At 34.2% G+C, this 27,998-nt stretch overlaps 1 protein-coding gene across 1 annotated transcript; it reads right to left on the reverse strand.

The window, feature by feature from the left end:
• Window positions 1–6,712: 6,712 nt before the first annotated feature.
• On the reverse strand, window positions 6,713–27,919 carry LOC128991136 (uncharacterized). Its single transcript, XM_054413897.1, has 5 exons — window positions 27,821–27,919; window positions 17,064–17,235; window positions 14,576–14,718; window positions 9,945–10,083; window positions 6,713–6,980 (listed from the first exon to the last, which is right to left on the reverse strand). The coding sequence occupies exons 1-5, from the start codon at window positions 27,855–27,857 to the stop codon at window positions 6,755–6,757; spliced, it is 717 nt and encodes a 238-aa protein (XP_054269872.1). The 5' UTR covers window positions 27,858–27,919; the 3' UTR covers window positions 6,713–6,754.
• Between the last annotated feature and the right edge of the window lie 79 nt (window positions 27,920–27,998).

The raw sequence follows: 27,998 nt of genomic DNA on the forward strand, positions 1-27,998 counted from the left end.
TTTCTTGTCCGGTACAAATTTTGAAATCAATTTTATACTAACTTCCCGATGAGCTAGAGACTTGAAAAATGGGGCTAGGCCCCATGGGCTCGTTTTTATTAACTCGCTTTCTTGCAAACTTTGATACTTCCCGATTAGCTAGAGACTTGAAACTTGAAACATAGCTCACAAATGGATGATTTTTCCTTGGGATACGCCCCATTGGCTTGTTTTTATTAGCTCGCTTTCCTAAAAATTTTGATATCAATTTTAAACGAAGTTCCCGATGAGCTAGAGACTTGAAATTTGAAACATAGCTCACAAATGGATGACAATGCAATATTATATAATTTAATTTTCATATTTCTCTAGGGCTACGCCCCACGGGCTTACAAATTTTTCATGTTTACATTTTGAAAGAATGTAAATATATCAATTAGTTTACGTCAGCTGTAAATACTTAAATTTGACAGTTCGAAGAGCAGAGGTTAAGAGGAACAGGTTATGCTCCCAAGAGATTCTTTATACAAACAAACATTTCAAAATAAAGATAAATAATCTGATTGCAGATATAAAGGTGTTTGTTAATAATGTCAATTGTTATTTATTTATTATTCTATAAAGTAAACAATAAATTAAATAGATTTATTTATTTATTGTTAGTAGGTAGGCCATACATTCAACCTAATACATAATTATATGAAAAGAAACTCAAATAAAACTTAGATTTCCCACATGTCTCTGTCTTAATCTGATATAGATGCTTTAAATAGATTTTAAATCCACACAGATTAAGAACCAAAAAGTAGAAAATAATTTATAAATATGTGGAGAGTATAAATACTTCTTAGATTTAAAACGAAAAACGTGGGGTGCATGCAATAGATAATTTACAATTACCTTCGCCTATTGAACTAATGTATTATTATCAATTGCATGCACCCCACGTTTTTCGTTTTAAATCTAAGAAGTATTTATACTCTCCACATATTTATAAATTATTTTCTACTTTTTAGTGCGTTTAAAACGTTTTGTTTAAAAACAATGTTTTTTATTTATAAATTATTTGAACTTACACTTGACAGTTTTAAGGTGTTTACCTTACCTTGTGTATGAAATAAAAACAAGAGGGTAAAAAACCAGAAGTACCGATGCAACAAATCTGTTTCTTCAGTAAACAACAATGTGCTTTTTTTGAATACACTCCATTAGAATATTGGAATATTTAAATCTTGCTCATGTCTTCAAACAACGAAACAACAATGTTTATTTTTTATTAGAAAATGAATTCTTCTATATACCCTGAATTTTAAATAATAAAATATTTTTTTACGAAATGACCGATGGCAAAACTACGTACATCAAAACCCAATGACGAAATACGAAATAATTTACAATAATTGAGATGACAAGTTTTTATTTTGTGAGAACAAGGACTTACGTATAATCTTAACACGTCTAACATCTTAAAGATAAGATATGATTTATTATTTTCAATTTCACTAGCAGCCAGCTCACTTCGTGACTACAAAATCCGTGATATTTTTGAATAAATGTATCATAATAATCTCTATGTATAAATGCGTGCCCTATTATTTTCATTGCGTGCGCGATCTCTTCGTGGCATCTTAGAAAAGTGACACATACTAGTGAAACATACTATGAAAACACAAAATCTAACGTAAATCATTTTCTTCTTTAAATTTTATACAACTAACATCACAATATTTTACTTGAATTCACTAAAACATCACAAACTGTAACGATAACTCAATTTTCGTTTGGATGTAAACAAAATTGTATCATGGCCATCTGTGTAAACATATGTTACCTTGAAAAAGTTCAGATGATTGACAACAGAATTCAGCACAAACTATGAGGTTTTTAAACCCTATAAGACGAAGGGCTTTCACAGTATATCATCGAAACCCACAAAAGGAACATCTAGAGGATAACAGCTTTAAATTGGTACCCATTATGCCTACAAAAGTAAATATTTAGGGGCCAATATACTGCACACAAAAATACAACAAATTCTTTTAATAATATAGATTGTAAATTTTTTTTATTTCATTAGTTAGTTTGTCGTAACAGTTTTATACTGTACAATGATGCCAAAATTATTTAATAAACTATATCGTAAAACTACTACCATTGAAGAAGAAAATGAAGGAGAATTTCAGTTTGTCATATAAATCCCCAGATTTAAATACAATTTGTAAAATTCCTCTCAAAACAGATCCGTCCTTTTTTAAATAAATTATACAAAATTACTTATTTCATGATGAAAGCTGCTATGTTAAGCCTCTACTTTAGTAAAGCCTCTAGACTTCTGAAGAGGCAACAATTATTGGAGCCCATATTACTTGCAACAGAAAATGCTAAAACAAAACGAAGTGTATTTGTTTATCAAATGTAAACACGTGTATAAAGATTCATTGATATACATGACTTAATCATACCTTAAGACATCAGGTTTATATGGGACTTAAACGGGTATGATCTTAATTTGGATGTTTGATAAATACTACCCCATTTAGTTCAATTACTGTATATCCCAAATTCTACACTCTTGTTCTAGCCTAAAAAAAAACATTAAATTGACACTATTCATAATAATATGTTGTATTCTTATGGTTTGCTACATAAGAACTCTGTCGAGTAATCTATCCATGTATCTATAAAAGTGAGGTGATTTCTGTCTGTCTGTCTTGTTGCACGACTAAAATACGAAAACTGATATAGCCTAATTTAAGCGCATAGATAGTCCACATATCTAGGAATGTCTTAGGCCTATTCATTTCCCTGAGTTTAAGGCTACATCCCATGGATGTCCTAAGTTTTGAGGTGAGGTTTTCAAAAATATTGTTTGGTATGCATGGCAGGATGGGAATAATTTAAATAAATTATATCAAATGAAGTGATATAATTTATTTTCTAGAACGGTTGGCGGGTGTGTAACTATTTTATACAACGGATGGAAAGAAAAAAATATTCTTTTCAAGTCCTCTTCCCGTGCAAAGCTCTTGTATAGCAGCTAGTAAACTTTAAAATAAAATTACACGAGCCAGGAAATGGTTTAGGTGTTTTACTGTAGCCTAGATTACTAAACTATTTACTGTTCAGGAACAAAATAGTAACAACATTTACCAATCTGCTTGCTATAACAATTATTTCTAAGACAATACCAGATTTGTTTACTGTGTTGCTTTTGTTTAAAACTTATTGTTGAATAACTATTGTATGCTTGAGCCATGAAAAGATACATTGACTCTTTCAATTGCAGTTTTACTTAGGCCAAAGTTTGATGAATTACTTTTATGGTTGAAAGAGGGTCAAGTATTTTGCGTTTATATTGTTTTTGGTATCGTTGAAGACTTGTTAGAGATGAAGAAGCATGGAGAATTAGGCACAACGAAGAAATAAGATACATGCACCATTCCCTAGACATAGTAGAAGAAGCAAAGAGCAGAAGACTAAAATGGGCTGGCTATGTATTTAAGAGGGAAGATCGCAGACTAATTAAATAGTTTGGAGACAAAATCCAGCAGGAAATAGAAGACTCCGAGGAAGACCCAAGAGTCGATGAAAAGACCGGGTTGGGAAATATTTGCGAAAATTGAGAGCAACGGAAGAATATTTAGAGAACAGGGAGAGATGGAGGCAACTTGCCGAATACCACCTAGGGTATCCATGGCCGTAGGAGTAAGAGTAAGTAAGTAACGTTGAAGAAGCAATTATATGCAGCTATTTTTATATTTTACAAAACTTAAATCATCACAAAATATTTCCAAAACCAAATTTATAAACTGTACAACATTTAAAAGATTTCGGGGCATAAATGGGCCAAGAAAAAATCAAACTTCTAAACCTCTTCGCTTAACAGCCTGTATCTTCCAATGTATAGCTTTGTAAAACAATAACAAAAATAAAAACTGTATCCTTTTAAATATTTAATAAAGTTTTTTAATAAATCCTTCATTAATCAGAATTTATATTTATTAAAAATCCAGATTTTATCAAATAAAGGTTGTGTTTAGTATTGAATATATACATTTTTTTACTCAGAATTGATATATTACAGCAGTCCTGATGGACGAGGCACTGCATTTTATAACCATTATTCACTGTCCTCAGCTAAAGGGCACAAAGTAGAGTGAATTTCCGACTCTTTTGAATAACCCTTTTATGCAGAGTGATGGGTTCAGGAAAGTATATCACAAGACTTCCAACTAAAATAGATTACATTTCCAACAAAAATCAAATAAAAAAAATATATGGTGTTGTGGGGAAGATTCATATTTACATACAATTTTACAAAAATCTTTTAACGTAAACAGCTTAAACCTTTCAAGTGTCTGATTTGTTACAATAACGTTTCAAATAATAATTTATTCATAAGGTATTTTGTTTTTATAGTCTGTTCAATGTTTTGTATCTCGCAAGGATTTCGAAAAGTGTTTTGATTGACCTGTGGAAGGTGTTCGTTTGACTCTTAAACCTCATATAAAACGTCATAAAAACTAATAATTTCAAATGAAAATATTACCGAAATTCAAATGGTTTCAAAACATTTGAAGGGTCCTAAAACAAGAAAGCTAAAACATGACATTCTTTGGCATTACTTTATTATACCCGAGAGGAATATAAATATCCCTATAGCCAAATGGAGCATGTAGGCTACATAACGTAAATATTGTTTACTGAAAGACATCCTATGGGTGTTCGTCAATAAGAAGATGTAGATAATTCCTAAAAATAATTATTGTCAATAAATGTAAGTTGGTGCCCTATTATAAGACACTACTTAAGTATTTATTAATTATAAATACTGTTTTAATTATGGTTCTTAAAAAAATTGTGTTTATATTGCATTTACACGATAGATGATTATCCACCATTGTGGTAAGCTTTTAGTGTTCATTTAGAATTCGCAACCGATGTTAAGTGGCTAATCGTTTTACTCTCCTCTGTACTAACCTCTTCAACCATTAAAAACTTGTTTCACCAAGAGAGTCAAATTGCCGGTCGTGCATTAATTGCGCCAAAGAGTTCCTTGATTGCGCCAAGCCTTGCCAGGTAGGGATGAGTTGCCGGCAGAAGGAATGTCCTTGTTTACATGTCATCCTAACCTATCCTAACCTATCCTAACCTAACCTAACCCAACCTAACCAAACATAACCTAACCTAACCTACTCAATTATACAGTCAAAGAGGGCCGTCACTTGGTGCAGTTAATGAACGTATCGGGTGGCTCCCTGGAGTAGTTGGCGCAATTCAGGAATACCCGACTACCTGACTCAGGTCAGTTGGTGCAATAATTGACCGACCAAATTGACTTTTTATTATACAAAGATTGCTATGCAAAAGAACACAAGAGATATATCCGTAAAAAAATAATAATTGAAAATTTAAATGCAAATAATTTAAGTTATTGGGGAAAATGTCATGAGTAGAAAGTTGAGCTTTTTCATATTAGTCTATAGTTAAAATTAAGACTATTTTTAAACTAAGAAAAAATTTCAAAACTATTTTTTTATTTAACAATAAGGTATAAAATTAATATAAAAATGTTTTAGTTTTATATTATTTGTTAACTATAATTGATGTTTAGTGTAGGACAAATATTTGTAGAGTTTTCCATAAGATAAATTTACCAGTAAATTACAATTGAGTTATCAAATAAAGAGAAACGACGCTACCTGAATATTCCATTACAGGACAGACGATAACTATTTCGAACCATCTTCCTCTCCTGAAAGCTTTTAGTGGCAATTTAGAGTTTAGAGTTTGTTCCCAATGCTAAACGACTAATTGTTTTGCGTTCTTTCTTTAACCACCCGGGCAATTCTGTTTATCACAAAATCACTTATGAAGGGGGACCCAAACAATCAATCTGAATTTAAAGCCAGCATAAAATGTGAAAATAAATTACTAGATTAATCACAGATTTTATATTGTAAAGTAGTTTCAATACCATCTATTTCGTTAACAATGATATTAAAATGTTTCATACTACTAAAAATAAAGTTTAGTTAAAGTATTGTTTGTAAACTCATCTTAGTTTGTTCTTGGGTTTAAAATAATTTGATTTTTTCTAGAATTCATTATAATTCGATACAGATATTGCACACTGAATAAAACTTACATATTTTGCTTATAGCACATTATATTTACCAACGAATTTTACAAGCTCGCATCAAGGAAATGTTAAATACAATTATTTACTGTTCAAAATAATATTAACTGAGACTTTCCTGGCTACAAATAAAATTTGTGGTCATTGTTCTATTACAATATTCAAACGTTTCTGATTCACTCTATTTCTTTAGATTATTTTTTGAGTAATTTGATAGTGAAAAAATCATGCATGGAAAACTATTTATATAAACCATTTTGTGAACACAAACGAGCAATTACCAACCAGCTGATTGTCTCTTTGTGTCATTCCTCGCATTTAATATTGGGTTGACTCTAGACCCTTTCATCTTGGCTTTGATCTATTTCCCACAACCGTACCCTAAAATTATATTTGGGTCTAAAACCTGTGACATTGTATTGCAATGAAAGTGGGATTTTTTCTCGCTTGGAAACCAACCAGTGACTTTCAGATTTGAAGTCAAGCACCATAACAATTTGGCTACAATACAATAAAAGTGTTGGGTTAGCAAGAATAATCTAGGACAAAGAAAAGGTCATTAAAAGACAGTTTAAACTAATATATTTACCTTATCATAAGTTTTTACACAATTTACAATAGTATGTACATTTTCAATTACATCAGTGCAAGAATAAGTGTCCATATCAAAGCCCAAGTGCTGTTGAAGTAATTCAACTTTGTACAAGAGCTGCAAATAGTAACGTCAACGTTGCTACAATGTTTTGAGTACACACGCATGTTGGACAATGTGTCCGCGATCTTGTATATAAACAGAGCTTCTTCCTTTCTACACTTGAGGCGTGCCGCCACGTACACACAGTTGAGGAACCCGTGTCTAGCACTGGAACATACAACACAGAAAGTCAGTCAATAGGTTACCTTCCAGCGACTAGAAGATCCCAAGAGTAAGAACAGATCCCCCAGTTTTGAAAACAAAAGAAAGACGACTCCAAATTTTGTTGGCGGTGAATACTTTTAGTCCTTCCAAATTATTGCTGGCAGCAGCTTTCGACAGCTCATACATTTTTAATGGAAAAACTATACTCTTCTAAAGTTCTACGGGTTCATATGCATTTCCTTTTTCATACTTGAGGCAAAGGACATATTATACACAACAATATTACGAATGTGGTCCTCCCATGGTCTCACATAAACGAGAGTACCCGTGCATTGACGAGAAGAAATCAACCACTAAAGCACTAAGTAAATTGTTTGGTAAACAGAAAAACACTCGGACCACCGTTCTGAAGGAAATTCAAGGAGCCTTTGAAAATGTAGAGTTTCAATTCATTGAGACAGTGGTAGGATAGGAGCACACCTGGGAACGATCTGAAAGATAATCGTGCTTCTTAACAGCAGCAGCAGGTAAACAACTGTAGCTGTATGGGCTATTAATTAACAGCTGTGTCTAAGGAATGTCGGCCTTAGTCACTAACAAGACTACAAGATAGCGCCGCTCATCCTACACTCATCTCCATTCATACTTGGCTTAAAATACCTACTATGTATGGTCGCCATTTCATTGAACAGTATTAACAGTATTAACAGAACAGCGACTCAGTTTTAGTTCTTGTACAAAGGAGATGAGCATCCACGCAAGGAGCTGGGATTTGTGTTCCCACCCTTCCTGTTAGTCCAAGTGGTTGCCGATCTATTCTGCCGGTTTTCCTTGTGGACAGAGGAACACAAGCCACCAAGCTTTAGATTATAAACGATTTCTGATCGTTTGATGCATTTTGCTGGAATGACAATTTGGATAACATCTATAAAGATTGAAACTGATGCCCTTGGTACATGAAATAGAGTTTGGCAAAATATACAGCAACAGTCATCAGACTAATTTACATTGAACAAGTCGGTGACTCAAACATTTTTGTGGTAAGTTATCAAGCAAATGCAAAAGCTTGCATTCACCGGTTTCTTTGGGCTAATATCTTGTCTTTCGTTAGCAATGTATGGTGCTCAGTTAGGAAAAAAGATCGAATCAAGCTGAAAATCAGAAGGTAAATATCTCAGGAAAACAGCTGGTCACAAGTCTACCCTGAGAAAGCTCGTAAATAACAAGGAAAAGCAACTGATTTTCCATCATATGAAAGAAACGTCCGGCTTCAACAAGCATCACTGGATTAAAATTGGAGTGAGGAATTATTGACAGGAGATGAGTAAGGAAATTATGACTGAGCTCACACTTCAAAACATATGGTTTGCTGAAATACAGTGTGGTAGAAAAGTCCCAGAACGGTTTAATATTTTAAAAAATAATGCAGATAGAGCTAAAATACTTGGTACAAAGTTACAGGGCATAAAACTCTATTTTAACACATATTCAGTGATTCAATAACTCTTCAGGGGGACGTCCCTCAAGGAGTCAGAAGAAAATCTTAAATGGAAGCATAGGTCAGTATGCACATCAAATTAAAGGTCTTTTTTAGTAGAATACAATGCCGCAAACCGCACTTCAAAAGGTTGATCCTGCGCAAAATTACAGTTGTTCATATTGACCTATGTTTCCATTTAAGATTTTCTTCCGACTCCTTGTGGGCCGTCCCCCTGAAAAATTATTGGATCACTGAATATGTGTTAAAATAGAGTTTTCATCACTCCGTAACGAAAGTAACTATTTTCGATAACAGCTGACATCAATGAAAGTAGTCGTTTCCCAAGCTCTAATTTAGGGCGAGGGAAAATCGATCAGCTGATTTTCCCTCGCTCTAAATTTACTTTCCCTCGCTCTCAATTAGTTTACCATTTATTCACTACGCGCGCTAGTGTTTTGTTATGGTTTAATTTAATGATTTGAATCAGCTGTATGTATTGTTCAAAGTTGTTTTATTCTTTTATTTTGATATTTAAACAAAATGTATTGAGAAATATACGTAGGTTTCCTTTTAGAAAATTTTATTTTATTTTATTTTAATGTTCAATCAAATTAATTGAGAAATAAAATATTTGTAATATCAGAGGTCTGCTATTCTGTGTTTGTGTATTTTTGCGTCGTGATGAAAAGTATCGTTCATAACTCGTACAGAAAGTTATTATCCGGCACTTGCTCCATTATTCCCGTCCTCGGCTTCGCCTCGTACGTGAAAATAGTTCTCACATACTCGGCTTCGCCTCGCACGTGAAATCGATGTTCCCTGTGTTCGGCTTCGCCTCACACAAAAACTTGAGCGCGCGACGAAAAATGCCACTTTCGGTCCTAGTAATGAAATATACTATTTATGCCCTGTAACTTTGTACCAAGTATTTTATCTCTATCTGCATTATTTTTTTTAAATATTTAACCGTTCCGGGACTTTTCTACCACACTGTATTTAAGGTTGGCATTTCATTCAGGCTGCGTGCCCACGAACAAGAATTAGGGCTTTGTGTATGTGCGAGTCATTCTATCACATTATTTGTTATAGCTGATCAAAATAAATTTAGGATACTCACTCTACAGTTGATGATAGGTCAACATACTACACCATAAAAATTTGTACAAGGAAATTTTTAAACACACCTTAAAGCCATTATTTACAGCTAAAATTTTATTTAAGAAATATCTTTTGCAATGAAAGATACACCTCTACATTTTTTTATGCACATTAAAAAAAACCATGAAATGGTCTCGATTCAATACGGTTCAAATGTACTAAGATAACAATTCAAGTAAGAGCAGGCTAAAAGATCAAAATTAGTAAACCATTACTTTTCACGTCATTTAGTACATGGTAGTTCTGTTACTGATATAACCATGACAAACACAGCTATTATTTTATCAGTTATTGTATTACAAATGTGACCAATCGCTGGCACTACTAACCAACACAACTCAACCAGGCGCGCCTCCATCGTAGTGTTCTTCCTCGCCACCTCCTCTCTGACAAGACTGACGAATCTGTTGGCGCAGTTGTCCCAGTCCTTGCTTATGCCCTTGTAGCACGACGTGTACTGCAGATACTCTGCAACAAACGGTATTACTGGATAAAACCATTCTAACTAACACAACTCCACCAGATGCACCTCCATCGCAGTGTTCTTCCTTGCCACCTCCTCTCTGACAAGACTGACGAATCTGTTGGCGCAGTTGTCCCAGTCCTTGCTTATGCCCTTGTAGCACGACGTGTACTGCAGATACTCTGCAACAAACGGTATTACTGGATAAAACCATTCTAACTAACGCAACTCCACCAGGGCCCTGTTTCATAAAAATACTAGTCTAGTATTTACTAGTCCATGGACTAGTAATACTAGTGTATTTTACAAGTCTACGTTTCAAAAACCTACTAGTGTAAAATACTAGTTACTAGTGTAGGGACTAGTATTACTAGTGGTTTTTACTAGTGTAGACAGCAATGTGTTTCATAAAGATTTACTCTTGTAAATTACACTGGTAAATACTTGCCATTTTCTAACAACCTCTCTACACCCGTATTATTTGAAGTAGACTAGTATTTTTGGAAAGAGTGTTATTTCATTACACACATCATTAAAAAAAATTAATTATTGAATTCTTTTTTCAAGTGCGTATTGTCTCGAGTTTGCAATTTAAGATTAAAATACATCTGTGAGTGCTAAAATGATAATTATTAGATGCAAATTACAATCAATAAATGTGGCGAAGTACAAAATGAGTGAAATTGAATTTTATAATGTATGTAAAATCGCCCTATTAGAATAATTATAATTATAAGTTATCAATTTCTGTGAAATTTTAGTCTAAATTTACTTGAGTTAAATTTCATGGTTATATCAACTATTTAGTTATCACAGATAAAAGATTTTTAATCTTTGAGATAAACCAAATTAAAAAACCGCATACCATAGTGCATACAAAGATGTAAAAAAATGTATCCAACATTGCAACATTAATCAGATTATTTTACACCCAAGGCTCTCGGTTTTATTTAAAGACATTTTAATAGGAAATAATAGTAAGACAATTTTAAAGAGGAGTTGCATTGTATTTTTTGAGGTGCTTATTATTTGCTTCCCTAAATAGCTAAAACCCTGTGATGTACTAACAATTTTGTAGGCCTATATTTGATTTTTGGGCGTTGGACTGAACTGCTCATCATAAAAACATTACTTTTAATCCATTTTGGTATTCTGAATTTGTTATTCAAAGTAATAAAAAAATTAGATGTTGATTAGAGTTGTTTTTTAATGTAAAAACATGTAAAAGTTTAATTAATGGAACGAAAAGTATAGTGAGTGGTGCGGATTTGAACCCAGGGACTCACCACATGAGAAGCGAAAACTCCACCTCTGAGCTACGCCCTGCAATAGCGCCTATGCCATGTTATACTATACTTGAAAACCTACTTCTCCATTGCTTGTAACGGCGTTGCAATTATTCGTTGCATCAATAAACGATTAGGCTTATTATTCATGGTTTGTAGACTCAAAATTAGTATATCACCAAATGTTTTTTAACCCAAATATCCTTATGCATTCGAATATTTGAAAACATAGGTAAGGGTACTTGAAACCGTTCCAATAAACAAAATGTCCTTAGACGATTTAATTACATTCAAAATTTGAGCCTTCTTTTCTTTACTTATAGCAAGCTTAATTTTATATATCAGAATAAAACAAAAACTAACAAATCACAGCGAATGCGGCAGCAACAGATCAACTTCCACCCAACTGTTGAGCGCCGCAACTAGGCCTACAACCGGCTACTACAATCACCGTGTTGATTGCAGCGACGCGACGCCACGCCGCGCCGGCGCGTCGGCGGGCTCATTGATGAACATAAATAATAGCGGTTTGATAAATAATGTGTGATTGTTTTACTTATGTGTCTTTATAGTTATTAATTAAAAGAACACACTTCGTTTCTACAACTATTTACTTTTTGTATCAAATGAAAACAAAATTCAAACCCTTTATAAAGGGTTTGTAAACCCGTGATTGAGGTTAGAAATTTGTTTTGAAAGTTTACCTTGTAAAGTTGGTCACGTGACTAGTAGTTTTGGTCACGTGACTAGTAAAATACACTAGTATTTACTAGCGGTATAAAAACGTTTATGAAACACAAATTAGTAGGACAGGTAAATACGGGACTAGTATTTACTAGACTAGTAATTACTAGACTAGTATCTTTATGAAACAGGGCCCAGGCGTGCCTCCATCGTAGTGTTCTTCCTCGCCACCTCCTCTCTGACAAGACTGACGAATCTGTTGGCGCAGTTGTCCCAGTCCTTGCTTATGCCCTTGTAGCACGACGTGTACTGCAGATACTCTACAACAAACGGCATTGCTGGCTAAAACCATAGACTAACCAACACAAGAGGATGTTTCATCTATACTAAATAAAACCAATGCAAAATATGTTCATTGTTTTTCCTGTAGTTGGTTTTAAATCAACCGTATTAATAATGTACTAGGTGAACCTGTGCGAATTCGCACGAATAATAAATTAGGATATTATAGCAACGTCGATAGAAGTTACGTCGTTGTATCGACGTTGGTCTTGAGCTCGATCGTTGGCTAAATGCATTCTAAGTTCTTTTGCTGTTCATTAGGAGTAGTTTGCAGGACGGAATTAATCATGCTGAAAACTTGCGCGTATGGATTAAAATCAACCAAATGTTGAGTCAAAATGGGCATGAGTTTAGTGTTGCAAGAACCATTAGCTTTGTTTAGCACTCTTCCTTGAACAGCGGTTTTGACGTCCGTAGATATAAATTTGGGCATATGTTGGATGCTCCCCTTCTGACAGTTGAAAGGTGCCAATTGAGTGATAAATTGTGCACCTTATACATGAAAGGCCTTCCACTGTTATGTTCTTCAATTTTAGCTCGAGTGCGGACCATTGCGAGCGCAGAGTTGTACGATCTAACTATGTGTATTCTAATGTTCTCTTTGTAGTTTCTGCTCAAATGATTAGCTCCATTAAGTAGGCTCTGGATATAATAGATTTCTTGGTTAGTGGTAGATTCACTTTTCCTTTATGGCAGCAGAATAAAATCCTTCACCTCGTCCTCTTTGTTCTTCTTTAAAATGTAGCACACCACATTTCTGACATTTTAATGCCATCTCGTCAAGTGAATGCTGCTGAAATCTTGAATTTGTCAGTGTAATTTTGTAAGTACACGTTGTCACTAACTGTTCCAGCTCCTTACGTTTTGCATAGCTTGCCCTATGTTGACTCACCGTGTCCGGCCGACAATATTTCTTTGTCCTCGGGTCCTTGACTTGTTTCAACGAAAATATAATGTAAAACTTTTCTCCCGTCGTGTCGTATAGGTAACATTTCTTTTCCGGGTTTCTAATTATTTTTAAAAACACGAAAACTGTTTACATTTCAAAACCAAACAAAACAGCTGGAATTTAATTTTTGTTTAAACTAATGTATTGACATCTGTTTCAGAATATAATAACATTCAAATCAATCACAATGATATCCTTATGGAAGGAACTTTGAGGGCAGCCCACGCCATTAAAAAGACATATTTCGAAAATCTAAAGCCAGTTTGCACATCTACACACCTAGACGAACATTTTGGTATATAATATGTGGGGTTAAATCTTAAAACAAAAAAGCCTTATTGTTCACAAAGTTTCATGTCGCGTATTAAATATATAGATAGATTTTTGAAAGCTTTAAAATTACATAGTTACCAAATAGCAATCGTTCTTGCACAACATGTCCATAATGACTTATAATATTCACCCTCATATTAACCCTCATAACAGTTTCTTTTAATAGATAAACTAACAGAATTAATTTGCTATTTTCTAACAATAGTGGTCTTTGTACATTTTCAACTACCATATAACAGCATTGACTATGGATACCTATCACTAGACTATTCCTATCTTAATTCTGTAGCCGAGCCAGTTTAAAAGTAAATATCTAAGTGATTAAATTAAGCTACGGATAGTATGTGCTTTTGTTAATTAATTATTTGATTAAATATGCCAGACTTTTAACCATGCCAAAAAAAAACTTTCTTTATAACTTAAACATCTTTCATTGTGCATCAACGAACATAGTAACGAAAACGCCCTATTGAAAAGGGTCATTCAACTATCTTCTTTTTTAATAAAAGGATTAGTTATTTCATACACACGTTTAACTAACCGTCGTGCATTTGTTGCGCCAAAGAGTTCCTTAATTGCGCCAAGTCCTTAAAGGAAAAAATGTTCCTTGGTTGCGCCAAGCCCAAAACAGGTAAGCGTGAGTTGTCAGCAGAAGGAATGTCCTTGTTTACGTGTCATCCTAACCTATCCTTACCTAACCTAACTTAACCTAACCTAACCTAACCTACTCAATTATACAGTGAAAGAGGGCCGCCACTTGGCGGAGCTAGTATCAGAAGGCTCCCTGGAGTAGTTGGAGCAATTCAGGAATACCCGTCTACCTTACTCAGGTCAGTTGGCGCAATTAATGCCCACCCTAACTAACTACCTTTTATAGTGTAACCAAAATAAATTCCATGTTACCTGCTTGGAAGACAGGGTCATCGCAGAGGAATTTGAAAGTGTGTTTTGCTCCAACAACGTGAGCCTCTAGAGTCTGTCTGTCTTGGCTTGACAAACACCTTCTGGCGAAGTTGTCCATACACCCCATCCCGATCTTGAAAGCGCTGTAACAAACTCAATTGTCTAATTACTGATTTGGTTAACCGACATACAATTTGCTTTTGTTTTTTTATCTGCCCCATCCAGACTTAAATTTAGTATTTAATAGCTATATTTTCATTCACATACTTTTAATGCTTTTTTCAATACTTTTCATCTAAACGGTAACCATACAAAGTAGGTATTTTAAGCTAAGTATGGATGGAGATGAGTGTAGGTAGAGTGGCGCGATCTTGTAGTCTTGTTAGTGACTAAGTATTAAAATTCTTTGTAGTAGCCAAGGTACAGTAACTTGTAGTAACTAATGCCGACATATTTAGGACCTATAATAGGAAGTCTATACTGATTAAAGCGTTTATATAAAACTAAACTGTCATATTGGTGTTTTGGTGTGTAATAAGCCAACAAAAATATAGTTTTTATTGCGTCAATTTATTACTCATAGATCCAGTAGAACATTTTATACAGTTACAGTGTTATCAGCGTGGTTATCAGTGTTACAAACTTTTTTTAATGCAAATAAAAATTAAAGAAAGTGCGATGATGCATAAAAGAGGTTCCAAGAATAAAAATTAGCTTCCCAAAGAATTATTTTAAGTTTTTAAAAAATAACCTTTTTTTTAAACACAATACAGCAATTTCCCGTACATGGATGTGCGTAGATGATGTCATTTTCATGTTCTACTTTAAATTTTGAATAAGAATAATAAAAATGATGGAGGATCGATAGTAAAAGATTCATTGTAAGTGGTTCCAAAGATTAAAACTAAGGTTTATGATAAACATTAACAAACATTGGTCTATGTAACACCCTGTAGACAACATGGTAACAAAATATGTTGAAAACTGCGTGATTTTATAAGCTTTCCAACCATATGCTTGGTAAAAAGCATGGTAACAAGTTATTTAATCTCGTGTGTATTATATTTAGAACATAACATCTTGGATAATTTTTTTAACTAAAGTTAACCAAACCAGTCTTAACCAAATCTAACTACATAACTAATAACATAAAAATCAAACAACCGAACGCAATATACGAGTAAGTGTAATGTGAACAGTGAACACGACTGGTGTGAACTTTCATCTGGAATGCTTTGCTTTTGAACTTGAATGGAGAGTATTTAATCAAATATGGAGCAGAATTGTATTTCAATATATTAGGTTTTGTTAAACCAATATGATTGTGCTAGATGTCTAGAAAAGAGTTGAATTGTTAAATTTGTATGTGTTAGTAAATGTTAATTTGATGTATTGCTAAAAACGAAATAGTTTGTTAGCCTTTTTAGCAAATTTCCCATATAGGGAATAAGTTATTACCGTACGGATATGTCACATGGTAAGACCTAGACCCAGGACCGATTTACTTTTTTCATTTTTAGGTCCCCAGAGGCCTAAAACACCCTCCTTTCAAATTCATATATATATGAAGATTAAACATTAATAAACTTAGTAACCAAGTAAAAATTATTGATTAAAATATAGTTTCTATTGCGTCAATTAATAAATAATTTTTACTTGGGTACTAAGTTTAATAATGTTTAATTTTCATTTATATATAGTAGCCCTATTATTGTAATTTTCATATACTTATATGTATGAACTTACGTTAATTCGAACGAATTCGCGAACCAGCATGATTGGACGATGGGAACGGGGGTTTATGGAGGTTTTTAGGGGTAAAAATTGGGTTTTCCCATTTTTGACACTTAAACACAAAATTTCACAATTTCTTTCCAAATAATTTTGTAGAGCTTTGAATAAATTTGTTGATTGAAGTGTTGTTTCATGCCTAACGGTTATGGAGATAATTTAAAAACATTGTAAACTAAAAAACTCATGTTATTCTTATGGAGAATAAAAAAAAAACTGTCGTAGTTTGCTTGTTTATGGATATATTTTAATCAAATTTAGCAATTTTGTTTGTTTCGTTCTAAGCTATCAACATTTCATTAAAAAACACATCAATACTTAAGCAAACCTAAGTAGTCATTAAAATGTTATTTAAATAGGAAATAAATCTGACAATTTTTAGGGAATACTTAGAAATCAAGCCCGGTAAATGGAAATTCGCTTAGTCTGCAGGTTTGCTGGGGTGGGGATATTTTAAACATGGCGTATAATTACCGTGGCATTTTTAATTTTGGCAAGAAATTGCTAAGATGAATACATTTTACAGTATGTTCATCATATTTTGTTATGTGTGTAAAGTGCAGGGTAAATACGTTACCACTAACCAGTAGAATCTAACAAGTAGATGTATAAGCTTTTTTAAAGATCTTTTTAAGCCAGAGGTTATACTCCTTGTATAATGTATAAAGCTATATTTAACTACAGGCTTATGACGCACCTGCAGGAAGTATCAAGATCTTTCTTGGAGCTGGGGATTCCCTTCATCTCAGACTTTTCCAGAATCGGAGGCAGTTTCTTCAGACAGTTGTCTAGATAAGAGCGGTCCTTGCACTCGATAGTGTCTGTGGTGATGTTGGAGCCTGCATCTCCCTTCAGACTTGTGAATAACACTGAAATGTAACGTACATGGTTGGCATATTAAACATTTACATTGGTAACCTGACCTTGTAGAGCTATACATTACTTCATCTGTGATCCCCCTGAATAAAAGGAAGATGCTTCATCACGAAAAGGATTTGCCCATGACCTGTATTTTGAAGATGTGTTTTTTACAACACTAGAGTTCTCAATCAGCTGTGTTTATGTTCCCAAAATAGGTTACAGTTACGATTTAAGTACACTAGAGGTCGTCCAGTGGTCGAAAACTCGACAAAAAATAATTATGTAATGTACAGACTTCTCTATTTTCACCCTTTGCTGGAAAGAAAACATATGATTGGAATTTCTTTAATTTGTTTTCATTTTCTGTTTATATTTCGTTGCTATTTCGTCACCAGCATGGCAACCCAAACCAACATGAAAACATGGTCCATGTTAGTGTTATTTTGTATTAACTTTAAATTAATTTTTGTGCTTATTTTAATTTACAAAGGTATTCTGCACATCTACAGACAAATATCTTAATGTGCGTAGATTTTCCCTGCGATGCACACAAGCTGAGAAAAAAGGTTTGAAAGAAACATGATTGCATATTAATATATAGATTCTTTGTTTATGTGATGTGTCACTGTTTGGGTAAATAACCATTTAACGTTCATTTTTCTCTAGTTTGGATAGTTCAACAGGTACAAGCCCAAAGAAAATAGCCTAACCTTATAATTCATACATACTTGGATTTAAAAAAACCTATACCTAAATAAAATACAGATTTAGTGTTTACAGGCGCATTGTTTAGGTTTCGGTCAATGTAAGTTAGCGTTTAATGGTATAATGTATATCTTTAAAATGTATTTTATGCCAAATCTAGAGACAAATTTCTTTCATGTGTTTGCAGTATTTTCTATGCCCCGAGGGAATGAAAAGGTGAATTCTATCAGAATGGTAAGTGTTTGGAAACGTCGTTGGTTGACAGGTAGGTAAATGGCAATTACTTCAATAGGAAAAGGAAAAAGTGTGCCCCTCTACAGGTTTGAAAATTTTAATATATTTTTATAAAAGTTAAGATGTACTGTTTAGCTCCAATTTAACAACTTTCTTTCAAAACATGACGCAAAAAAGAATTTATTATGCACAAAAGTATACTTTTCTTATACAGTAAAGAATTTTTACAAGTAAATATACTTTGGATGATTTAACAGTAAAAATAATTGGTTGCTAAAGTATTTTACAGGGACTTATTTTTTTGTCAATATATCAAAAGGCCCAAGTTAAAGGTGATTAAAGCCCCCTTCAATAAGACATTATATTCACTGTAATGGCACTACTAGGTGGCGTTCGCAGAAGCATCCACAAAATTGAGCGGAGTCATCAAGAGTTCATAGTATATTGTTTTTGTCATACTCCAGTAAAAACAGTCGTTTTTAATGCATGCGGGTATAAAGTAGCATTTATACTCTTTATTGAGTAAAAATAGTTTTTAGCCTCTATCGAGTAAAAATCAGCTGCAGTCAACTCAGTTGTAAATTTCTATTGTAAAAGATTGCATGTATCGCAAATATGTATCGATTCATGCTTCGTAATCATTTTAACCTACAGTCTACAGTCTCTTCCCATAGCATTTTAGCATTGCAGATACATTAATCCATTCCTACACTCAACACTGCTCACCTTTACTACTTCCTTCACCATTTCCTACGTCAGAGACCTGTTTCCTTCCCTTCTCATAGCACTTAAGTATTAGATACATTTATCTAACTGCCCAAACGGTTCCCCCACTCTGCACTGCCAACCTTTACTACTTTCTTAACCACTTCCTACGTCGTGGGGCATATTTCCTTCCCTTCTTGTAGTACTTTAGGATTGAAGATACATTAATCTAACTGCCTCATACGGTTCTCACGCAATGCTCATACTTTACTACTTCCTAAGCCACTTCTTACATCGTGGACCTGTTTTCATCACTTTCCATAGCATTTTAGTATTTTTGATACGTTTATCTAATTGCCACAAACATTCCCCACACTCAGCACTGCTAGCCTTTACTACTTCTTTCACCATTTTCTATGTCGTGGGCATGCTTCCATCCCTTCTCACAGAATTTCAGCATTGCAGATACATTAATCTAACTGCTACAAACGGTTTCCAGTTCCCATACTCCACACTGCTCACCTTACTACTTCCTTCACCTCTTCTTATGTCGCAGACCTGTTTCCCTCCCTTACCATAGAATTTTAGGTTTGCAGATCCCTTATTCTAATCGTCATACACAGTTTCCACACTCCGGACTGCTTACATTTACTACTTCCTTCACCACTTCCTACGTCACGGACCTGTTTCCCTCCCTTCCCATAACATTTTAGGATTACAGATTCCTTAATCTAATCGTCATAAAAAGTTCCTACACTCCGGACCGCTCGCCTTTACTACTTCCTTTACCACTTCCTACGTCAAGGACCTGTTTACCTCCCTTCCCTTAGCATTATTGGATTGCAAATACCTTATCTAATCGTCATAAACAGTTCCCACAATCCGGACAGCTCGCCTTGACCACTTCCTTCACCACTCCCTACGTCGCGGACCTGTTTTCATCCCTTCCCATAGCATTTTATGATTGCAGATACCTTAATCTTAACGTCCCAAACAGTTCCCACAGTCCGGACTGCTCACCTTTACTACTTCCTTGACCACTTCCTACGTCGCAAACCTGTTTTCCTTCCTTCCCATAGCATTTTAGGATTGCTAATACCTTAATCTAATCGTTACAAACAGTTCCCACAGTCCGGACTGCTTGCCTTTACTACTTCCTTCACCACTTCCTACGTCACGGACCTGTTTTCCTCCCTTCCCATAGCATCATAGGATTGCAAATGCCTTAATCTAATGGTCATAAACAGATCCCATACCCCGAACAGCTGGCATTTACTACTTCCACCACTTCCTACGTCGCGGACCTGTTTTCCTCCCTTCCCATAGCATTTTAGGATTGCAGATACCTTAATCTCATCGTCACAAACAGTTCCCACAGTCCGGACTGCTTGCCTTTACTACTTCCTTCACTACTTCCTACGTCACGGACCTGTTTTCCTCCCTTCCCATAGAATTTTAGGAATGCAGATACCTAAATCTAATCGTCATAAACAGTTTCCACACTCCAGACTGCTCACCTTTACTACTTCCCTTACCACTTCCTACGTCACGGACCTCAAACTAGTATCATCATTTGATCATATTTACTATCCATACATTGTCTGTTCTAATATCTGTGGAATAATACTATCAGCTATTACTTTATTTACTGCATTCAAAAGCCAACAGCTGATCATATGTCTTTGTTTATGTGTCAAATACTGCTTCCATAAGGATTACATTGAAACTTTGAGACCCAGTGGGGCGGATTTCTGAGAGACTTTTTTAACACCATATAGATGTTGGCACTCACCGACATGGTCTTTATCACCATGCAAATTGTTAGGAGGAGTTTGCTTATTACGAAATACATAAGAGTCGACGTATAAGAGCTTCGCTCGCTCGGCTCAATAAAAGAAGAAACAATATTTGTATCCTATGTGGGAACTTAGATAGCCACAAAGATACTCGATATTAATTAGAATCCATACTGCTCAAAATCAATTCTGAAATAAAGAAACATTGTATAAGTGGAAGTTTTTCTGATTATATATTGTAATTACCGTATTGTAATAAACTAGTGTACATGTTGCTCGAAATCGAGCAATTTCAAATAAGTACATGAGTTGAGGAGTTACAAATAAATAAATGACTTGTTTAAAAACTAATAACAGTCATAATTTCCAATGATTTTAAGAGAGTCAACTATAAGATTATTAACTGATAAAAATACTCACAATTTACATAACAGTCCTATTCCAGTTCAAAGGGTTAATGTTTAACTATCAAACTGTCCATGGACGGGAAAAGGTAAGCTTACAATTTAAGTCAAAGTAAAAAGGCTGTCAGCTTTTATAATGTACCGTAGACCTACCTAAGTTATTTAGCCAATTTGTAGGTGAGGGTGTAGGCTACTTTAAACTCTACAGAACAGAGTTAGGCAAAAACTGCCAGAACTCTGAAACGAAATTATTTATCATAGATATACTCATATGCCAAATCCTTAAAATAAAAATTCAATGACTAATAACTTATATCATTAAACACAAACCAACATCCAAAACTATACACATTTTTAATACAACATATATAATTTACACATTGACTGTTTACAATTAACAACATGTGTTCTTCTTCAGGCATTTGACAGTTCTGGTTGTTCACATTTAAATGTCAAAGCAAATGTAATATTTAATTTCTGACAAAAGCTGGAGTTTCAAAACAATGTTTGTTTCCCATGTTAATCTTATGGAGAAATACAAAACTTTAAAGGGCCCCAGGGACTCACTCTCTAATTATTTACCTAAAAAGAAAGTTTCCTGCACAACTTCACGTTACGCTCTTTCCAATGACACAAAAAACATGTCAATCGGTTCAGTAGTTTCGGAGGAGTAATTGTCACAAAAATCCTGCTTGCGTATTAAATAAGTACTAGTGAACCTGTGCGGCTCAATGCCCCGCAAAAGAACATAGGAATTTAGAAAACAAATTCATCGTGTAATATATTGGCTCGACGTCGAAAATTAAATACAGTAATAATAAAGCCTTAGAAGGGAAGCAGTCCAGCCATTTTCTGACTTGATGTGTATTATATTTACTAAATTAAATAAATAATAGTAAATAATAGTAATAAATAATAGTAAATTAATCAGTGTTCAAGTTCAAGTATGTTATAGGCAGCGAGCAAGGTTATAGGGTAAACTTAGTTATTTTTTGAAGATTTTTAAAAGACATTACAAAAACATTTTATTGTATCCAACCAATAGGCCTATGTAGCATATTTTGAGGGTCATAAAAATGCTACTTGAAGAAAACACGCTTTTAAAAATAAACACTAAAAAAATATTTTTATCCCAAAAGCACTTCCATGATGAATACTACGATTTTAGTCTTAAAGTTACCTTCAGGAAGATTACCCTGTGGTCAGAGTTAATGTACCGAATATGCGTATCCTATTAAAAGATGTAGCTTTACTTAAAACAACATATAAGTTAATATAGTTGCTCATGACTGAAATTGGTCTGGGTAGAACCATGCTGCTCTTTAATTACAGCGCTTGTGCTGCAAATGCCAAAGATAGCAGAAATTAGCATCTTTCTATATTAAAAGGTACGTTTGTTTCAGACGGGCACATTTTTATCCTCGAAATCAAAATATGTCCCCACTCACTTGTTCCAGTTAAGACTTCACATTCTATTAAGTGGTTAACCGTTCTGGTCACATGAAGCCTTGTGCCATTTATGAGGCCCCTTTTTGATGTATTAATATTCCTCATCAATAAAACCACTGCCCCCTTTTATTATTCTAATCCGTGTCTTGGCAATCCACTGACCTCTATATTAAAAAAACTCAGTTGGATTTTCTAGAGGGGTGTCTCCGCCTTCGTCTGTTTTCGAGGACCCACTCTTCTTCCCCTTGGCATACTGACAATTAATTACCTAACTTGTCAAGTCCATGTAGTAATTCATTAATACTGTTTGTTTATAAAGAAAATTATATAAAAGTTACTTGGCTAGGTGCTTTCATAACTCTTTTATAAAAAAAATCAAATTATCAGTAAAAAAAACCTATTTTTGTGTAATATCAATATTTATATGAAGTAGATGATTTGTTTGATTTGTCGATCAGCTGTTTAGTTTCAAATGAATTAATAATGTCAAAGATTTGTGATTTTTAATACATAAATTATTATAGTGAAGTTTTCTAAATCATGGTATCTCAACTAAATTTTACTATTCCCAGCATTAAAATAAAGTAGTAAGATCCATTATGGGTAAACGTTAAGGTACACAATCCTTGATTGAAATGTAGTATACATTAAGAGTCATAATACCCAGCAATTATTATGTAGTAGACTTTGACTATTTTCAAGTAACAAACATATGTTTCTGTAAATAAAAATTATCTCCCATGTTATCCTTATGGAGAAATACAAAACTTTAAAGGGCCCTAGGGCCTCACTCTCTAATTATTTCCCTAAAAAGAAAGTTTCCTGCACAACTTCACGTTACGCTCTTTCCAATGACACCAAAAACATATCAATCAGTTCAGTAGTTTCGGAGGAGTAATTGTCACAAAAACCCTGCTTGCGTATTAAATAAGTATAGATTAATATATAGATAGATATATATACATTTTTCTACCGTTATTCATAAAATTCAAATAAATTACTATTTCAGTTCATTTAAAGACAAAATTGAACAAGATATGAGCCATACAATAAAAATCTTAGTAGGAAAAACAAAACTACACATTTTACTACTAGACAGTAACAAAATTTGCAAAGGCTACATTGTTTGAAAGAGTACGATAGGTCCCAATGTGAGAAACTGTGTTAAATAAATACATGATGTAATTTTTTAATTATTTTAAACCAGATAATCTTTGGTCTTTTTATAACTTCCTAATAGAGTAGAATAATTAGATTTCCGTTAAGCATTAAATATTTGAACTCTATATTCTGTTCCTTCCTCCGAGAATGTGTATTTTATGTTTTTAATTTATATTATGGGCCATTGTCCGTTTCATCAGAAGAATAACGACTGTAATAACTATTAACGAATTCAAATTAATCCACTCGTTTTCGGACACAGTTACGGTAACAAGGTTCGTTAAAAGCTTTTTGTAGAGTTGTTTGACGAACCGTGTATTGTTTTGGATGTCCTCCAAAACTCACATCAATGTGATTGGGTCTATTATACGGCGGCTGATTTTGATAGTTACAAATTAAAAAAACTTGAAAGACAAAAAGTTAAAGAAATCCAATTTATGCAAAAAGTAACACATTGTCAAAATACACATTGACAATTGTTGATCAAGAAGTTAAAAAGTAACAATAAAATATTAGTAGTGTAGATATATTGCAATATTCTTATAAACATTTTACCATTGACATCGTTTTACTGTTTAGAAATAAAAATTAAATTTTGTGTAAAACTTATAATGTTAGGCTCTAGTTGACAAATTACATTGTTTGAAAGTTAAACATGCGATTTCGGACGTTCGAGGCTATTAAAATTAACCAATATTTCGTTTGGTATTATAATATAATATCATGAAGGGCTTATGAGGCTATCTTACATTATTAATAGAATTTTCTTCTTTAAATTGGAAAAAAATTCCATAGGAGAATTTCAAACTTTAGTAATGTAAAATTGTATTCTACTAAACAAAAAGAAGAACTATTGTAACATACTGTATATTACAAAGAAAATATTTCTTATTAGAAAAACTCCTGTTTTGTCTTTAAGTCTCATAATAAAACAGGTTAAGGCGTAACTTGTCAATACATTTCTTTGTTTTAATTGATCATTTCTCAATGTCTTTGCCAATACTATTTTTGTAGTACTATTAAGTAGTTGTGATTTCCATTAAGTTCTAATTTTAAATACTTTTGTTTGCAACACTCAGGAGCTTGTTTGGCATTTTTTTCTGAGGAACAGTTGTTTAAACAGGACCAGACACGAAACTTACTAGGTGGCGTTCGCAGAGGCATCCACAAAATTGAGCGGAGTCATCAAGAGTTCATAGTATATTGTTTTTGTCAAACTGATTTAAAAACAGTCGTTTTTAATGCATGCGTTGCGGGTCTAAAGGAGCATTTTTACTCTTTAGGGAGTAAAAATCGTTTTTAGCCTATATGGAGTAAAAATCAGCTATTGTCAACTCAGTTATGTATCTAAAATGTATCGATTCGTGCTTCGTAATCATTGTAACCTGCAGTCTACAGTCTCTTTCCATAGCATTTTAGCATTGCAGATACTGTACATTAATCCATTTCCACACTCAACACTGCTCACCTTTACTACTTCCTTCACCATCCCCTACATCATAGACCTGTTTCCTTCCCTTCTCATAGCATTTAAGTATTATATACATTTATCTAACTGCCAAAACGGTTCCCCCACTCTGCACTGCCAGCCTTTAATTTTTAAGACATTATGAAATAAAACAGATTTTGATTTGATTTTATTTTATTTTGATTTAATATACTACTTCCTTCACCACCTCCTACGTCGTGGGGCCTGTTTCCTTCCCTTCTCATAACATTTTAGGATTGAAGATACATTAATCCAACTGCCACAGACGGTTCTCACACTATGCTCCTACTTTACTACTTCCTAAGCCACTTCCTCCATCGTGGACCTGTTTTCATCACTTTCCATACCATTATGGTATTTTAGATACGTTAATCTAATTGCCACAAACATTCCCCACACTCCGCACTGCTAGCATTTACTACATCATTCGCCATTTTCTATGTCGTGGGGATGCTTCCATCCCTTCTCGTGGCATTTCAGCATTGCAGATACATTAATTTAATTGCTACAAACGGTTTCCAGTTCCCACACTCCACACTGCTCACCTTACTACTTCCTTCCTTCACCTCTTTTTACGTCGCAGACCTGTTTCCCTCTCTTCCATAAAATTTTAAGATTTCAGATACCTTAATCTAATCGTTATAAACAGTTCCCACACTCCGGACTGCTCACGTTAACAACTTCCTTCACCGCTTTCTACGACACGGACCTGTTTCCCTCCCGTCTCATAGCATTTTAGGATTGCATATACCTTAAAATAATCGTCATAAAACGTTCTCACACTCCGGACTGCTCGCATTTACCACTTCCTTCACCATTGCCTACGTCACGAACCTGTTCACCTCCCTTCCCTTAGCATTATTGGATTGCAAATACCTTAATCTATTGGTCATAAACAGATCCCACACTCCATAGAGCTCGCCTTTACTACTTCCTTCGCCACTTCCTACGTCACGGACCTGTTTTGCTCCCTTTCCATAGCATTTTAGGATTGCAGATGCCTAAACGTAATCATCATGAACAGTTCCCACACTCCGGACAGCTCGTCTTGACTACTTCCTTCACCACTTCCTACATCGCGGACCTGTTTTCCTCCCTTCCCATAGCATCATAGGATTGCAAATGCCTTAATCTAATGGTCATAAACAGATCCCATACCCCGAACAGCTGGCATTTACTACTTCCACCACTTCCTACGTCGCGGACCTGTTTTCCTCCCTTCCCATAGCATTTTAGGATTGCAGATACCTTAATCTCATCGTCATAAACAGTTCCCACACTCCGGACAGTTTGCCTTTTCCACTTTCTTCGCCTCTTCCTACGTGACGGACCTGTTTTCCTCCCTTCCCATAGAATTTTAGGAATTCAGATACCTAAATCAAATCGTCATAAACAGTTTCCACACTCCAGACTGCTCACCTTTACTACTTCCTTCACCACTTCCTACGTCACGGACCTCAAACTAGTATCGTCATTTGATTATATTTACCATCCATACATTGTCTATTCTAATATCTGTGGAATAATGCTATCAGCTATTACTTTATGTACTGCATTCAAAAGCCAACAGCTGATCATATGTCTTTGTTTATGTGTCAAATACTGCTTCCATAAGGATTACATTGAAACTTTGAGACCCAGTGGGGCGGATTCCTGAGAGACGTTTTTAACACCATATAGATGTTGGCACTCACCGACATGGTCTTTTCTTTATCACCATGCAAAATTTGAAAACGATTGATTCAGCCGTCTAGGAGGAGTTTTGTATTACGAAATACATAAGAGTCGACGTATAAGAGCTTCGCTCGCTTCGCTCGCTCCGCTCAAAAATTCAAGCAGTACTTGTTTGGGTTTGTCTGGGGAATGAATAAAAGTGTTAAAATTTATGCGTTATATGTTTATCAACTCGATGCCATCAATAACCCGTGAGTGCATCTTAACTTTTACATAAAAAGATATAGGTGAATTATTAAAACACTACACTTTCAAACTGGTGTTTGGGGGGGAGGGGGGGGTTTAAGGGGAAGCAAGGGGGGGAAATACGGGGAACTTTCAGAAAACACCCTTCCTTTTATATACTATCACCACGCAAAAAATCAGCTTTACATCTTTCATGTCTAGGTTCTTACCTAAACTGACTGGGCTATTAGCAACGGCTGTTAATGTTTAGCATCATATTACACGCAAGGATGGTGATGTAGCATATATTGATTATTTTAAAATTACTTGTAATAGTAAACTATATTACTAACATTTTAAAATATTAAAATTTTAATATTTTAGGTTAAGTATTTAAAAAAAGTTAAACAAAAAGTGATGAATTTTTATGTTGTAATTAAATATTAGAGTATTCCTAATCTCAATACTGAAATAATTTTAATTTAAATGGTGACCATACAAAGGTAGGTATTTTAAGCCAAGTATGAATGGAGATGAGTGGCGCGATCTTGTAGTCTTGTTATTTTATTTGTACAGTATTAATATTACGTATAGTAAAACAATTGTTTATTAAATTTTGCATTTGTTTAATACTATTAATTCCGTATTATTAAACATACAAAAGCATTTTTTAGGATGTTAATGTAAAAAAAATTTTAATATTGCTATCAAACCTTGAGGTATTTATTTGTACCTTATCTTGTATACTTACACAACAAAAGCACATAAGCCACATATATGCACTGCATATTTGATCACGTGATAGTCCGACTGGGAAGTAGATCTAGGTGGCACTTCATGTCGAAGCAAACGACGGACACTAACTGACTTGGTTAACTTTCCCGCACTCCCTCCCCCATTCACCCTCACTCCCACAACAAATGTAAACC

The sequence above is a fragment of the Macrosteles quadrilineatus genome, unplaced genomic scaffold, assembly GCF_028750875.1.
Source record: "Macrosteles quadrilineatus isolate MER2022 unplaced genomic scaffold, UCM_ALF_1.0 Scaffold_3__2_contigs__length_128488019, whole genome shotgun sequence".
Lineage (NCBI taxonomy): Eukaryota > Metazoa > Arthropoda > Insecta > Hemiptera > Cicadellidae > Macrosteles > Macrosteles quadrilineatus.

What these genes read in the sequence shown, in the direction of transcription:
- LOC128991136 (XM_054413897.1), bottom strand. Translation starts at nt 27,857, where the DNA reads ATGCAGTGCATATATGTGGCTTATGTGCTTTTGTTGT. An exon ending in GGCTTATGTGCTTTTGTTGT is followed by an intron (nt 17,236 to 27,820) that starts GTAAGTATACAA and finishes GTTACATTTCAG; the next exon opens with TGTTATTCACAAGTCTGAAG. An exon ending in CGCCTGGTTGAGTTGTGTTG is followed by an intron (nt 6,981 to 9,944) that starts GTTAGTAGTGCC and finishes TGTATGTTCCAG; the next exon opens with TGCTAGACACGGGTTCCTCA.